Source organism: Vitis vinifera, chromosome 7 (genome assembly GCF_030704535.1).
Source record: "Vitis vinifera cultivar Pinot Noir 40024 chromosome 7, ASM3070453v1".
NCBI classification, from domain to species: Eukaryota; Viridiplantae; Streptophyta; class Magnoliopsida; order Vitales; family Vitaceae; genus Vitis; species Vitis vinifera.
Genome location: NC_081811.1, coordinates 3,848,513 through 3,865,391, shown reverse-complemented (window position 1 = coordinate 3,865,391; position 16,879 = coordinate 3,848,513). Strand labels below are relative to the sequence as shown.

At 34.8% G+C, this 16,879-nt stretch overlaps 2 protein-coding genes across 7 annotated transcripts; one reads left to right on the top strand and one right to left on the bottom strand.

Annotated features, from left to right (window-relative positions):
- Positions 1–160: 160 nt before the first annotated feature.
- On the bottom strand, positions 161–1,471 carry LOC100257315 (protein EXORDIUM-like 2). The gene has a single exon (XM_002272905.5). It carries the CDS (start codon positions 1,452–1,454, stop codon positions 483–485), a length of 972 nt encoding a protein of 323 aa, XP_002272941.1. The 5' UTR covers positions 1,455–1,471; the 3' UTR covers positions 161–482.
- Positions 1,472–5,336: 3,865 nt separating this feature from the next.
- Positions 5,337–15,497, top strand: LOC100262427 (ATP-dependent RNA helicase DEAH13). 6 transcript variants are annotated; one of them, XM_010653908.3, is made up of 16 exons: positions 5,337–5,451; positions 5,675–5,761; positions 6,072–6,144; positions 6,226–6,300; positions 6,394–6,443; positions 6,549–6,609; positions 6,697–7,083; positions 7,260–7,502; positions 7,588–7,818; positions 9,838–9,951; positions 10,048–11,286; positions 11,863–13,519; positions 13,672–13,733; positions 14,177–14,247; positions 14,716–14,759; positions 14,913–15,497. In XM_010653908.3, exons 2-12 carry the CDS (start codon positions 5,703–5,705, stop codon positions 13,342–13,344), a joined length of 4,014 nt encoding a protein of 1,337 aa, XP_010652210.1. In that variant the 5' UTR covers positions 5,337–5,451; positions 5,675–5,702; the 3' UTR covers positions 13,345–13,519; positions 13,672–13,733; positions 14,177–14,247; positions 14,716–14,759; positions 14,913–15,497. The 6 variants fall into 6 exon arrangements, with proteins under 6 accessions (XP_010652210.1, XP_010652212.1, XP_019076827.1 ...); XM_010653910.3 differs by having other exon boundaries at positions 14,716–14,801; XM_019221282.2 differs by lacking the exon at positions 14,177–14,247 and having other exon boundaries at positions 5,689–5,761.
- Positions 15,498–16,879: the final 1,382 nt, after the last annotated feature.

The following is a 16,879-nucleotide window of genomic DNA, read 5'->3' as shown; positions in this document are numbered from 1 at the left end:
AACTGAGTTTGTTAATTTTAGATGTAATGGTAAAGTGCCCACAATTTTTGAAATTTCATGAGTAGCTGGATGTGGCTGGATTTGGATTCCTTTTTCAGTGTCCTGTAGTTTTCTGATAGGTACTGATGCTTCAGGTTGGCTTTTCACAAACAAGTGAGACTGGTTTACAAGGAGTCGTGCTACTTCTCAGCCATCTTGAAGATAATTTCTGAGCCAATTCCAAGTTTCTAACCAGTTTTTTGGTGAGATCACAATCTGTTTATGCTTCTTATTAAATGAATGCTTCTGATTACAATTTTCCTTTACTATAACACCACTTATCAATCTTCTCTTTTTTTGATGCACTTGCTAATTTCATAGCATATATAGAACATGCACAAGGACTACTATCTATGCCACTCGTCTTCATGCCACACCTAGCACTCTTTAACAACCCTGCATATGCTTTAATGTAACTATTAATCACTCCTTCAGTGTCCAAGTCAAGCAAGAGCCTTGCAGTTCAAACCTTTTAGGTCCCAGATTGCAGGAAGTAGAAATTTCTTGCCATTAGCCCCATAAGCATTATAGCTTGCCTTGGTCAATTTGTCCACAATCAACTCTCCGGGATATCCTGGATAAGCTCCAGGACCAAATATTCCGGGACATGCTGTGACAGCCTCGAGTGGTGCCAGTGCATTGCCTTGAAAATACCCAGTCTTAAAAGGATTAGTGGCAGCTCCGGCAAGAATGGTGGCGATGTTCATTATCATGCCATCGATGCCGACCCCATTAGGTGACACAAGCGGGTTGCCTGGTGGACCATAGGCGGGAATGGCATAAGGCCAAGCACAAAGACCTGGGCACTGCGTCCCAGGGTCTCCAACATGTGCATACACTACTCTTCCCCTCGGGGAAACAACCATGTTCTCATGAAAACCGCAGGATCCTGAGCAAAACCGCTCTACAACTACGTCTTTAGCAGTCAAAAACAGGTACACACCATTAGAATCAAAGGGGAACACTTGGGTGTCCATCATTTTCTTCACATAGTTTGCTATTTGGGGGCGTTTGATATTCTTCCCTAGAGAACATGTTTTGTCCTCATGAAATGCAGCAACCCGGACTCTGCCAGAGACTGGCTTCCCAGCCTTGTCTTTGTACGCCAAGATTGTGCTCCACCATGTTGCGACCGCGGGCTTTTGCTGACCCCCAGAGGAACCAAGGGAAGCAAAGAAATCATGGATTGGGGCCATTTCTTGTGGAGGAAAGGTTCCATACCACACGAGGTAGATGTTGATGCTGCCCGGTGTGGACAAGAGAGGGCCTCCATGGTAGTTCAGTGTGGTGGATGTGGAGGCTAAACTAGAAGATTGTCTTGTTGGTTGGTTCAGCCCATATGAACATGGGGCAAGAGCCAAGGCAATAACAATGGCAAAGGGGAAGAGAGGAGACCTCATTGACATGTAGGCCATTTTTTTGGTTTCTATGCCTTTGTAGAGGGTCCTTTTTATAGATGGCCCCAAGTCCCTGCCTTGGATGGTTTAGGTGCATGATTGCTAAAGCATCCTAACTTGGCCTTGGCTTCGTGGAAGATTGATCAACGTGGCCCTACCTCATTTAAGTACTGGGTTCGCAGCAATACTTAATAACATGAAATTCTTATGAAAGATGATCACTTTATGAGGTACACGTTCACAAAATCCTAGTCCTGATCCTATCACAGTTGAGTTGATTCAATGCCCACATCAGAAAGGGCCTTTTTATTTTTTCTATGACAATATTCCTTACAATTATCATATATCCCTGAGCATATTATCCCCATGGGCATCTTTACTCAACACCCACAAGGCTCTTTCAAGGAATTGGAAGCCATAAAATCACAGGGCTCCACCTCAAGCCCTTTGATGATTATTTGAAGGATTCGGCTGTATTATAAAGGAGAATCTGACCCTACTTGGATTTTATTCATATTGGTCTCATCATGGCTAGCGTTAAACTATTACTATCAATGATGGGTCTTGGCTTGATGATAAATTCTCCTGCAGTAGATTATTATTAACCAGTTTCCAGGGTAGACTTTGCCGACACCATGAAAGAATGTTGGGAAATGAACTCAAAATCTAGAAGTGGATGCACTGTTTTAAGAACAGCCTATATGTAGCTGGCGACTGCGATTCTGTCAAGTCGATAATCGATACAGTCATACCGTTGAATTCGGGCTTGAGGTTTTTGAAGATCAGTCAATTATGAACCCAACCACATGCCGATGCCTTAGACCTTTATTTTTTTTACTGCACACGGCTTTGGTTCTGGTGGACTTCCCACGTCTTGTATAGTCCCTATCAGTTGGTGATTTCATAATGTCACATCCCTTCAGATTTGACGTAGAACTGAATGTTTAAAATTTAGGATATGCTTAGGAACGATTTCTCGAAAAACAATTTTTTTTCAGATTGGTTTTTAAAATATTTCATTAGGGACTATTTGGGCCGGAAAATTATTCTTAAAAAATAGTTTTTCAAAATAATTTTTAAAAACAGTTTTTAAATACTTTTTTAGTACAAAAGTATATTTTGGAGATTTAGAATTTTTTCATCTTATTTCCTATGTTTTCAAATATTTTTAAAAGTAAATTTTATGTGTTTTGATTTCAATTATTCTTCCAATCCTTAGAAAATAGAAAATAAATAAAAATAAGTTTTCTTTTTTAAAAAAACATTATTAAACATTTTTTGTCAGTTTTTGCCTTTAAAAATAGTTATCCATCAAACCTTCATTTATTTATTTATTTATTTTATATTTGTACAATTTTTTTAAAAAAAGCTTTCCAATAAAAAAATGAAAATAATTGTATAAATGTTTTTATGAAAAATTATCAAACATATTTTCAAATCATGAAAAACAAAGTTTCTGTTTTGAAAAACTATAAAGCCACTTTTAAAAATAGTTTCAAAGAAGACCAAAAAATAGAATAAAAAGCGAAGAAAAAATAAGATGTATTTCCAAAGAAAAGGTAATAATAAAATATGGGAAAGTGACTTTATTTTTTCTCAAAGTTGCTTCTCTCTCTAACAAACTTTGAATATGTATAAACATTAAACACACACGTATGTATCCATGGGCCCAAATTCATAGAATGATAGAATCTATATTTGACTAATCACTTTAAGGCCGCCATGCAAAGTATGATAGTACGCATATGTCATATTGCATGGGCTCCATGCAATTAATGCTGGAGATAGAGCTCATCCATCGTTATCCAGTTTTAAGTGAGAACATCTAATTTAGGTTAAGAGGAATTTCTTAATTTTATGCCCCAAATGAAAACAATAATTAATGAAATCATATTCGGTTTATTGTATTATTGTTTTCAAAAACAATTTTATATTCTTTAAAACAAAAAAACAAAAAAAAACACATTTGATAATAAAAAATTGTTTTTTATTTTTAAGAACAAAAAACATATATATATTTTTTAAAAAATAATCTTTTAATTTGTTACTGTTTTTATATAAGTATATATAATGATTAAAAATAAAATAATAAATATAAAAAATATTCTTTAAAAAATATTTTAAATTTTCAAATAGATTTTTATTTTATAAAACATTATATAATGGTTATTAAAAACCATGTTTTAGAACTATTTTAAAAATTGATTATCGAATAATTTCATCTTCTCTCGAGATCCTTGTATTTTTCTTGGAACTTTGAATCAAGAGTAAGCAACCATTAATACGCATTCCTTGGAACTTTGAATCAAGAGAGACCATGTTTGTTTCTTGGAACTTTGAATAAGAGTTAGGCTCCATATAGATGCGTACAAGGCAGTGCAGATCAGTTGTATGGAGTTCATAACCACAAAAATCAACTACTTAGGTAAGATTAACAATCCATTTGTGCATCGTTGTATAGTGACAGTGCACCAACCAAATGCATGTAGACTCCTCTGATTTTGAATGACTGACCGACAAGAGAGTCTCTCTTTTTTTGAGTCTTTATCTTAAAGATGACGACGATTTATGGGATGTTTGCCTTATCTTTAGCTTTCTTTTAATAATTTAGTAATGGGTTCATGATAAAATTTATTAGTTTCCAACCTTTTTTTTTTCTTCTTAATTTCCCCTTTAAGGAGTGTTTATTTATGGTAAACAAGTCTTCTAGTTCTTTAGAGAGACAAGATTTGGCTTTAGAGGGCAAACTTTTACAATCATACAAGAACCCTTTTTTAAAGTCAATAAATATTTTTGTACGTGTTCGATTAAATTTATTGAAAGAGCTTAAAACTTAAAAAAAAATGTTGGTTGAAAGTTTATTTCGACTTATACAATTAGTGTTTTTTTTTAATAAATTTATTATTGTTTTTTAGAAATTGTGATTTTAATTTCAAACTTGAAACCATCCAAACAAGGCCTTAGCCGTTACGATGGTACTTAAAAATTTTAAATCAAATAATTCAATCATATCAAGTCATTAAACTAATTTATCCCATACATTTTAAATAAAATACTTAAATATTAATCAATAATTATTTGATTTAATAAGTTGATTATGACCTTGATGGAATCTTCATATTTAAATGGTCTCATTGTGAATGTTTATGAATATATATATTTTTACTATATATAATCAAATTAAAATTCATTCAATTGAATCATCAATTTTAAATTTTTAATTGATTCAATAATTTGATTATAAAATTCCAATGAAAAATATTAAATTTTTTTGTAATTATTTTCAAAAATTATTATGAAAAATAGTTTTTGAGAACAGTTTTTAAAACCGTTATCTAATTTTTATAGAACAAAAGTTTGTTTGAAAACTTTAAATATTTTTAATCTATTTTTAATGTTTTTAAATATGTTTTAAGAATAATTTTTATATTTAGTGTTTTATTTTTAATTATTTTATATTTTTATATAATTATTCCTTAAAACAACCTTCATAGAAAAATCGAAAAAAAAAAAAAACTATTTGAAAACACTCTATTTTTAATTTTAAGAATAAAAAATAAAAAACAGATTTTTATTGCCAAACGTATTTTCTGTGTTTTTTTTTTTTGGAAACAAAACTATTCTAAAAAATAGTTATAAAAATATTTCTCAAATTATTTCACTATCTTAGTTCTAGGAACTCAAGAAAATTGCGGTGAGTGGAGACTAACCTTCGACCAAATCATCTGAATTAGGTTCATCTACTAAGAAATTAAATTCGGGCCATGAATTTAGGGATTGAGCCCAAAATTTCAAAATATGCTGGCCTATGGGCTTGCTATCCATTTCTATATATATGGGCCTAAGCATTTGACATGGGTCAGGCTGGATAGTAGCAATCAGGCCCAACTGTTTTCTCTTAAGCAGCACCGGCCCAAGCTTATACTCTGTATTCAACTTCCTTCTAGCACTGAGGGCTTTTCCTGTTTTTCAAGCTCCGCGACGGCGTTGCCGCCACAGAGTTCCTCTGATTCCAGTGAGTCTCTTTCTTATTTCCATATACGGTTCTGTTTGGTTCTTTGGAAACTGTTTTCATGGAAGATTTTTCATTCCTAGAATAATAATCAATGCAATAATTTTTTTTTTGAAATATTTTTTTGTTGAAACGAAGCAAAATTGACAAACAAAAGCATATGCTCGAAAATCATTGTGATTTGGAATTAGTTTACCGAAAAAATGAAATAGTTTTTCTTCATTAGGTTTCTTGTTGTAGGAGCTAGAATTGAGATGCAGATGGAGTTGTCTTTGGAAAATTTGGAACAGTCTTCTGGACAAGATTTATGGAGGTAAGACACACTCACTAAACGTCACCTTTTATTTGGTTCCGATTGGTTCTAGAGATCAAGAAGGAATGGGAAAGAAAATAACATTTTTGAGTTTAGAAATTTTCAATGTTTGTGACCGAGGAAACAGAAAACTCTGTTCCACTAGGTCTGTATAATTTTATTTTAGTTCTTTATTGTGGATATTTCTAATTGCTATCAGTGGTTGTATTATATTTTCTATGGAAGTTGTCATGTTGTCATCAATGTCTGCGTTTGGAATTCTTTTATTATGAATAGATAGACCTTTATTTCCTTTCTTTGCATTTGGTAGTTCAAAGGGCGATGATAGCAATGCAATCATATTGCCCGAAAAGAAAGGGAAGAAAAGGAAAGGCATGAAGCAGGTATATGCAGTGACGTGTTTAAAGTTTTATTTCTGTTATGTAATGTCATACAAGAGCTGGAATATGTTTTTCACTGTGTAGGAGCATGAAAAGTTTAAAACAAATAAAACCCGAAAGTTGAGTGCCTCTCAGAAAAGAAAGTTGAAGAAGTTGGAGGTATGTTCTTGTGCATGTGTGAGGGGTTACTAGTCTGCTTTGATGTATTACTGTGTCCTCTGGATTTCAACAACTGTCTTTTCATTTATGCAGGAGGAGAAGGAGAAATCACTTTTGCTGTCGAAAAGCATTGAGACATTAGAGTAGGTTATCATGTTGATCTTTCCTGGATGGTTGATTTTCAGTTCATTATCCATCCCAACAAGGACCGAGTGTTTACTGACTATTTTGGATGGATACATGTTCAGGAAATACAAGATTCGGGAGGACGCATTTTCACTTTTACAGTCTTCACAGAACCTTGGTCAGGTTTGTATCATTGGATTGATCTATGTTTTATTATTTAAAAGAATCACAGCAGGTTTTTGGTTTGCTCATCATGCTATGTTAATGTAGGTTGAGACAACATTGGAGAAACGTAGGAGGGCGGTACGATTTTCTAAAGCAGGTTTAGAAATGCCACATAGCGATCGACCTTTCAAGAGTCAAGATGGTGAAATGGAACCTGATTCAAACAAAATACAGTCAAAGCAGGAGTTTGATGAGAGTGATGCTATGTGGCCAAGGATGGTGCAAAGAGAAGTCCTAAGTAATGCTTCTATTTCTTTGGGCTTTACTTCAGAGCTAGTTTGTAGCACTGAACTTGCTGTAAACAGTAGACATAGTCCTACTTTGCCAGCTAAAGAAGTTTCGGAGAAGAACTATGATACATCTATGCAAGATAGGAGAAATTCTACACCCACTTCAACTACTGCTGATGGCCAGAAAAACATCAAGTCAAAGGTATATTTCATGCTCTTCAGCTGGCATTAGACTATGATATAAATCAGGTGAAAAGAACTGCACATAGATGGATATGCTTTTATGTTTGAATTTAATGTATTATCTCACTTCTACTCATATCCCTGTTCATATACTGCTATTGATTAATGAGAGGTTGGGGATTTGACATGGGGCAGGATGTGCCAGATTGGAATCTGAACTTAAATTTCAGGGGTACAAGCAACCTACCAGATTGTTCTCTGCAACCTATAACTACTCCAACTGTAGTGCATGTGTCGAGGCCAACTGAAGTTGAAAACAACAGGAAGGACCTTCCCATTGTCATGATGGAGCAGGAAATAATGGAAGCTATAAATGATCACACAGCTGTTATTATTTGTGGAGAAACTGGGTGTGGTAAAACCACTCAAGTTCCTCAGGTGGGCTTCATGTTTGTCATAATTTTCCATAGATTTTCTATTCAGCATCTATGTTAATTTCTGCTTTTGTTTTGTCATCTTTCAGTTCCTTTATGAAGCTGGATTTGGCTCAAAGCAGGCCAGTGTTCAAAGTGGTATTATTGGTGTCACACAACCACGACGTGTTGCTGTCCTTGCCACAGCCAAGCGAGTAGCATTTGAGCTTGGTCTTAGTCTGGGTAAAGAAGTTGGGTTTCAAGTCAGGCATGACAAGATGATTGGAGACAGTTGTTCCATCAAGTTTATGACTGATGGAATTTTGCTTAGAGAAGTTCAGGTTTTGCTTTCACTAACTATTTAGATCTTTCTCCCATGTAATGTGAAGGACTAGACTGGCAGATTCAAATTAGTTACATTGTTTTATGAGCTCTAAAAGATGGACTACATTATCATTTTGAAGCACTTAGCTGCTTTATGCCATGATAGGTCACACTTCACTATTTTATGCTATTATAAATCTATTACAATATATTGAAGCACTTCACTGCTCTATGCTATGTTCTCTCTCTCTCTCACACACACACAGATTAGTAAGTTGAGGTCCTATGGGAATTGTTAAGAGCATGATATCCATATTGAACCAAAATCGTATAAGCTTAAGCTTTTAGGAAAATTGGTAGTTTAACATGGTATCAGAGCTTGGTTTGGTGGGAGCTCATGCATTCGAGCTGCCTCTCCACAATTTGTATGTTTGTAAGTCTAGAAAGGGCTATTTGCATTTGTTTGTCTTTCTCCCTTGTCTCTCTACGTCTCTCCACGTGTGGGGATGGGACTGCACATGAGAGAGGATGTTAATAGCATGATATGCATATTGAAACCAAATCCTATAAGTTTAAGCTTTTAGGAAAATTGGTAATTTAATAGGAATTCTTGCTTAGTACTTTGGATTTTCCAGCATTGTGGGAGAAAATGAAAAAAAGAATGGACAGAGAAATATAAAAGAAGAGTGGTAATAGTTTCTATTAACTGTTCAGTTAAAGAAACTCAGATTCTTTTACTTTTTTGTTTTTTTTTTTGGTTTTAAAACCGGTTTTACTATCTGGATCCTATCAAGGAACCCACATTTTGCCATTGGCAAAGTAGTTCTGGTATACCTGAGCATTTTTTTTTATTTTTTGTTTTTCATTATTGTACACAGTCAAGTTGGCAAGTAAATAAGAATGAGTGAGGATATGTAATTTAATTGTTTCAGATTTATAGGACTAAATTCATATGTAATATATGCTATTCCTTGAATGAATAGAAGCAGGATTTAAAAGGTCAACATTGATGATTATCTTGATATTTCCAAAAACACATGTTAGGGACCTAGGGTACTATGGATAACAGAGGTTTTAAATTTTTTCCGACTCAAACATTAGCTTGGTTATACGTAAAATTAAGTTCCTAGTTGCTGTTAAATGCAACTATCAGCAGAAGAACTGGTGCAGAAGCAGGATGAAGGAAGTTGTCTCTTCTTCTAAGGAATTACTATGATGATGGGCAAACGATGAATTTAACTATGTTTTGCATTAGGAAAAAGTCCATAGGAAAGAAAGTAACTGTTTGGAGATCCACACTTCTCCTTAATGGAAAAAAAAATTCTAGGAAAATAAATTTGGCACTTTTTATATTAATTTATAAATTTCTTTTCATTTGCCAATCAAAAATTATTCTAGAAAAATAATTTTTTAGATTTAATCAGTTTATGGAGAATAAGTCTAGCTAAATACGAGTATCTTATCCTCAAGAAGGATTTCATAGGACTGTTATATTCAGATTTTTGTGGTCTTTGGAAGAGTATCTCCTAAGTGGCTGTTTGTTTTAGAAGAAAAATCGGTTAAGAAGAATCTGTGGGTATATAATTGAGAACTTGTGGATATCATTCAGATGCTTTGATTAAAACGCCCCCATTATTTGATTTCTCCTGGTGATGGTATGATGCGATCATTTATTTTTATTGAAACTCGACAAGTTAGGAGTTTTAATTATCTGGTTTGCTACTTGGCAATATTATACAACTATAAGTCTTAGATTTTTTTGGTTAGCTCTTTTTTGAACCTTTAATGGGTAATAGGGATTTCCCTTCTATCTAAGGTAATATGGTTTTGTTCTGTAGGACTGAGTAATCTTTTTCTTTTGATAACTAGGATTTTTAATGTTTTAGATTTGATCATCTTCTTTTTGTGGTTGCTATTTGCTTCTTTTGTTTGTGACCTCTTCAAGGTTGTATCTCCTTGTTGATAGTTACTCTTGGTCTTAAAACTTTCACATGCTTATTAGAATCATTTGTCCCTTTCCATCTTTGCTGATGCAGAATGATTTCTCATTGAGGCGTTACTCCGTCATAATTTTGGATGAGGCACATGAGAGGAGTTTAAACACTGACATACTAATTGGAATGCTTTCCCGTGTTATTCAAGTCCGCCAGGTGAAAAATAGAAAGCAGTGCTATCAATAAAACTATAAGGTCCTATTGTCTTTTCTCTCTTTCCTTACTGGAATATAATCCTATGATTGATTGCAGAAGTTATATGAGGAGCAACAACAGATGATGCTCTCAGGAGTGAGAATAAGTCCTGAAAGTATGGTCCCACAATTAAAACTTGTGCTGATGAGTGCCACATTGCGAGTTGAAGACTTCATTTCTGGAAGAAGATTGTTCCACACCCCACCACCTGTTATAGAAGTTCCTTCCAGACAATTTCCTGTAACAATACATTTCTCAAAGAGAACAGAGATTGTGGATTATATTGGCCAAGCCTACAAAAAGATCTTGTCTATTCACAAAAAGCTGCCACAGGGTGGCATACTTGTCTTTGTCACTGGTCAGAGGGAAGTAGAGTACTTGTGCCAGAAGCTACGGAAAGCTTCAAGGGAGCTGATGTTGAATAGTTCTAAACAGAATATAGGGAATGAGGTCACTGCAGTCTCTGAAATGAACTCTGTTGGAGGAATTGATATAGAGGAGATCAATGAAGCATTTGAGATTCAAGGAAACTCAGCCAACCAGCAAACTGACAGGTTTAGCATATATGATGAAGATCATGGTGATCTAGATGAGGATGATTCAGACTCATCATATGATTCAGAGACAGAGAGTGAATGGGAAGTTCTTGGTGATGATGGGAATCCATTGGACCTGAAAACTTCAGAGGATGATGGTAATCTTGTAGATATTTTAGGAGAGGATAGGAGTCTTGCTTCGCTTAAGGCTGCTTTTGATGCTTTGGCTGGGAAAACTGCAATAAACCATAATTCCAAAGGGGAAGAAGTTGTACCTGATACTCCAGGCAGATGCTCAGACCAATCCAATCCTAATATGGGAAAGAAAAGGGATGGAGAAAATGATCTTTCTGCTGGTGCATTGTGTGTTCTTCCTCTTTATGCCATGTTGCCTGCAGCAGCGCAGCTTCGTGTATTTGAAGAGATCAAAGAAGGAGAGCGGCTTGTTGTGGTTGCCACTAATGTGGCTGAAACCTCTTTAACCATTCCGGGCATAAAATATGTTGTTGATACTGGAAGAGAAAAGGTCAAGAATTACGACCATTCTAATGGCATGGAAACATATGAAGTCCAGTGGATAAGTAAGGCATCAGCTGCCCAACGTGCAGGAAGAGCTGGAAGAACTGGACCTGGCCATTGTTACCGTCTTTATTCTTCTGCAGTTTTTAACAACATACTTCCCGATTTCTCTATGGCTGAAATATTGAAAGTACCTGTTGAAGGTGTCATCCTTCTCATGAAGTCCATGGATATTGATAAGGTGGGTTCTATGTGTATTTTTAATGCTGGTTTATTGCTTGATTGTTCTCCTGGTAAATCTTTCAATATATTTATGGTTAACCAAAGGATGATTAATGGTGGTGTGCATGTGTTGAGATTTGTTTATTGGAAGGCGGCAATATACATTGATGGAATCTCCTGTTTCACAACTGCACCTAAGCAGTTGATTAGGAACATATTGAAAACTCTAGATCGCCATGCTCTTTTTAATTTGTTTGAACTAAAAGGAAAAAAGAAGTAATGAATGGCATGGCTCAGTTGTATGATTGGTTATCAATATGGGTGTTAGGGTCTGTTGCCTGATGGATTTTCCCCACCTCCCATCTCCCTGTACAGGGACATGCACCATGCACGGTGCTGCTTTAGTTTAGACACTCATTGTTTGGTTTAGGCAATAATTACGCTAGGTTTTCTTTTTTCCTAAGTTAATGTCACTGAACTTATTCCTGGATTTTTTTGTGGGTATTTTTGTAACTATGGAATACAACTTTATTTGCCTAATTTTTCTTTTAAATTTGAATTCTTGCTTATTTTAAGATTTCTGCCTATATTCCAGGTTGCAAATTTCCCATTTCCAACTCCGCCTGATGCCATCGCCTTGGCTGAAGCAGAACGGTGCTTGAAGGCTCTTGAAGCACTTAATAGCAAAGGAAGACTGACACCTCTTGGGAAGGCTATGGCACATTATCCCATGAGTCCTCGTCACTCCCGAATGCTGCTTACAGTTATCCAAATTATGAGGAAGGCAAAAGGTTATGCCCGAGCCAATCTGGTTTTAGGATATGCAGTTGCAGCAGCAGCTGCACTGAGCTTACCAAATCCTTTTGTTATGCAGTTTGAAGGAAACCACACTAGAAATGATGGCTTAGACCAGGTTGAGAAAGCTAATACCCCAGTTACTGATGAAATTGTTGATAAACAAGATAAGTTGAAGAAGAAGAAACTGAAAGAAACTGCTAAAGTGTCACGTGCAAAATTTTCTAACCCTAGCAGTGATGCTCTGACTGTAGCCTATGCTTTGCAATGTTTTGAACTTTCTGGAAGTCCAGTGGAATTCTGCAATGAGAATGTGATGCACCTGAAAACCTTGGAGGAAATGTCCAAGCTGAGAAAGCAGCTACTTCAACTGGTATTTAATCAAAGTACCATTGGTGCTTTGCATGAAGAATTTTCATGGCCTCATGGAACCATGGAGGACACAGAACATGCTTGGAGGGTTTCCTCTGATAAACATCCTCTTTCACTGAATGAAGAGGAACTCTTAGGCCAAGCTATCTGTGCTGGTTGGGCAGATAGGGTTGCTAAACGCACTAGAGCAATCTCAGGGTCATCAGAAGGTGATAGAAAAGCTAAAGCAGCTCGGTATCAAGCTTGCATGGTTAAAGAAACTGTATTCCTCCATCGTTGGTCATCTCTTGCAAGATCAGCCCCAGAATTTTTGGTATACAGTGAACTCCTGCAAACAAAACGGCCATACATGCATGGAGTAACGAATGTGAAGCCAGATTGGCTTGTTAAATATGCTGCACCTTTGTGCAGCTTCTCTGCGCCCCTTACAGATCCCAAACCTTATTATGAACCCTTAGCTGATCAAGTGTTTTGTTGGGTCATTCCCACTTTTGGTCCTCATCTATGGCGGCTTCCTTTGCATGGTGTGCCCATTAGTGACAATGCGCAACGTGTGTCTGTTTTCGCTTATGCTTTGCTTGAAGGCCAAGTATTGCCATGCTTAGGATCTGTCCGGAAGTACATGGCAGCCCCTCCTGCTAGCATTTTGAGGCCAGAGGCATTAGGTCAAAGGCGTGTTGGGAATCTTCTAAGTAAGTTAAAGTCCAGGCCAAAGACTATTGACAGCTGTTTGATGTTAAGAGAAGCGTGGAGGGAGAATCCCAGGGAATTACATTCAGAGATTCTGGATTGGTTTCAGGAGACTTTTCACAAGCAGTTTGAAGTGCTTTGGTCACAAATGCATCTTGAAGTTCTCTTAGATCCTCAAGAACGCTTCCCAAAAAAGAAGAGAGGGAAAAGGAAGAAGTAAACAGCTTCTGTAAAAGCTGCACTGGAAATGCCTATACCAACTAAATCTTTTGGCTGTCAGTAAATATTTTCTCAAAGATCTTGCAGAAATTTATATGTAAGAAGGAAACAAGCTTTATAAATTCAAAACGTTTGTTGCCTCAAATTCATTTAATGTGTGGCAGCCGCGCAATGAGGTAATCTTTTGAAATCCACATATTTTATCATCTTTCAATTCAAAGAATTTGTTTCACTCTTAAGTAATTTCTGGCTTTTAGTGCAGAATCATTGAACTTGGCTTCTCTCGTTTTCTGAATACTTCTCTTTGTATCTGTCAAATGTGATGCAGGGCCAATTCTCTTTATAATTCTCTTCACACAATGGATGGAACTTGATATAAACAGTTAATAGGTACTGTTGAACTAAGATTGACTTTATGCTTTTAGCTTTATGATTTTAGAATCAATTGGTTAAAAGGGATGAAATAATCCCAATATTTGTGAATTTATCTCCTCACATGTTTTTGTTTGAAGAGTAACCCATTTTTTATATAAATGCTCTTTACTATTTCAAGTATTCATAGTATGTTTTAAAAGAAAGGGGTTATTTTTACAACAAAACGATAAGGGTATTTTTGTCAAAATGAAGCAAAAAATGATGAGGGTTAGATTTCCCAAATTGGGTTTCCAATGACCCTATTAATCAAATAACCCATAATTTTATTATTCATGCCAACCTGCTGCAATGCCTTAGGCTGTTATTTATAGCTTGACGTTTCTATTTTTGGTTTATTTTTCATCACCATATACAACAAATATACATCTAGTAAATCTCAATTTCTTTACTTGTATTAGACCTTGACCATGTTGGCTTCTGGATTTGATGAGATCGAGTCTTATGCGGTTAACACAAGTACTTCCTTCAGGTCTGATATTTTCTTTGGCTGATGGTGTATGCTTTTTCCTCTATAATTATGTTCCTTTGCTTCTTCTGGACACATTTGGGCTTTTATGGATATCTTATGGGAATAGAATCAGATCTAGGCCCAAACCGATGAGAAAGATGGGAGGTTCTGCTACATATAATGGTTGAAATTTGAAATGGGAACTGTTCTTGAAATCCAGAGATGGGTTTCTATGTGCAGCTACTATTCATAATCTCTTCAAAGCCTATGACAAGTAAAATTGGCTCATAAAAAATTCCATGCCAAACATAATGAAAGATTCCACAGGCAAAACAGTGCCAAATGCCCCCTTAACATCTATACTTGTGGAAAAGCCATATACAGTCAAATCTTGCCTTTTGTCCTGTGTAATATCATTATTTTGTTGTTTTACATCAATTCTTTAATTGCAATCTCACCTTTTTTTCCCTCTTCTGTCATTTGACACAGGCTTCTGCCATGGATGAATTTTGCTGCTGATCATCATATAAAATGTACCACTCTTCACCTTCAACACTTCTTCTGAGTAGCAAAGAGTATAATATTTAAACAAATCTTGATGTCTTATTTATTCAGTGCTGGTCTCATGAACATGAGAGAAGAAATGATCGAAAATCTTATCACCCTTTTTTTCCCTCGTCTTTCAGCTAAGCTGCCACTGTATGTACACTATTGCAACCGAGGCAACATGGTCTACAAAAGTAACAAAACACATCTTGAATCCTTGATCATAGAGCCCCCTGTGCCCCATCCCTCAATTTTGGGCATTGAGTGAAAAAAAGTTCTTTCTCTCATGTCTGGAGTACAGCTGGCATTTTGTGCAACATTTATTGCTGAGTTTGGATGCCGTATGGAGATCAGAGGGTTGATTTGTAACTTGGAAAAAGTCATGAAAAGAAAGCTCCATTACCCATCTTTTGGCATTGTACTTGTATGATTGGTCTTTGCAATGTTTGTGGGAATAGTATTGAGTGGGCCCAAACCTGAATGAATTGTGTTAGACACACTTTCTTATCAATTTTTGGATAGGCTTTGTGGCAGGTGTTGTAATCTGTCAATTAAGGGTTTTCGTAGGTATCGAAAAGGTCTCATTTGACCCCTTCAGGCCTTCACCAACGGGTTCCATTCAGTCATTTGTCCTAGTTTCTTTCATATGTACCCTTATATTCTTGCTTCCATTTGTTCACATCGCTGTTCGATGGTATAAATTTTATTACATATTTAACTATAGAGTTCCGCGGTATCATGATTCGATATTTTAGTATTTTTCCAAATTTAAAAAGATTGTTGTAAAGTTTTGTTAATTCTTGGAGATTTATTTTTCGGATAAATTATCAGTTACAATTTTTAATATATCATTGAGATTTATAACCCGTTTTATAGTGATTATAGGAAATGCTTTTAATATTTATAATACTTAAAAAATTTTATCATTCAAGTGTTAGAAATATTAGAATTTTTAAACGTACTTTTAGTATTTGAGTAATTTTCATTTAAAGGTTTAAGCTAAATATAGTGAAGTAAGGGAAAGAGTCGATTTTATAGTGATTATAGAAAGAAACATTTTTAGTCTAAAAAGTATTTTTTTAAAAAAAAAAACTTGGGTATCTGATAAATTTTAAAAAACACTTATAAAATTTTTAAAAAAGATTTCTAATGTTAAAAAATTATTTATAGTATTAAAAAATCATTTGTAGTGTTATATGGAGAAACATTTGATATATGATTTTTTTTAAAATATTTCAAAAAATATATTTTCATTGAAAATATTTGGAATAAAAATAATTATAAAAAGTGTTTTTATCTTTAAAAATGTTTTTGAAAAAAAAATGTTTAATAAAATTTAGGAAATATTTTTAAAAATCTAAAAAATTACTTATAGTATTAGAAAATATTTATTGAAAAAAATATGATAAATAATTCTTTTAAAAAAAACACTTTAAATAGAATTATTGTTAAATATATTTCAACTAAAAAGACTTTGAGAGAAAAAAATTTAATTAAAAATAGCTTTTATAAAAGATACTTTAACTAAAAACACTTCCAATAAAAATATTATCAAAACATATTCTATTTAAATTAGAATTTTATTAAATATCTTTTAATATTTTTAGTTAAAAAGGAAGATAAGCGAAGTTAACAAACGAGAAGGTGAAGAGGTATTTGGTAAAACTAAAGGCTCGGGTGGCCAACTGACTTGAGAATGGACCAGGGTTCATAGCCATCATAATCGAATCCACTTTCCGAGTCAAATCCCACCAAATTTGGGCTTTTGTATTTCCTTTTAATAACCCTGATTTCGTTTTATTTTTTTTTAATTCACATTTTGCATCATGCTCTTTTACTTCCCATAAATTACAAAATTAACCCCAGAAAAGTCTAAAGATACACAATAGGGTTGTCTCGCACCCAGCACTCTCAGCCGCCATTGTTCTAATTTAAAATTTGACGCCAAAAACCCCAAAAATACCATCATATCCCCTTCTTTCAAAGAAAAAGGGAAAAGAAATGAGAAGGGAAATGGAGTGAGATGGCCAGATGGGGTATATTTTGGATTAAATTCTAAATAAAACAATTATTTGCAAAAAAAAAAAGATAATTTAGGCTGGAGCTT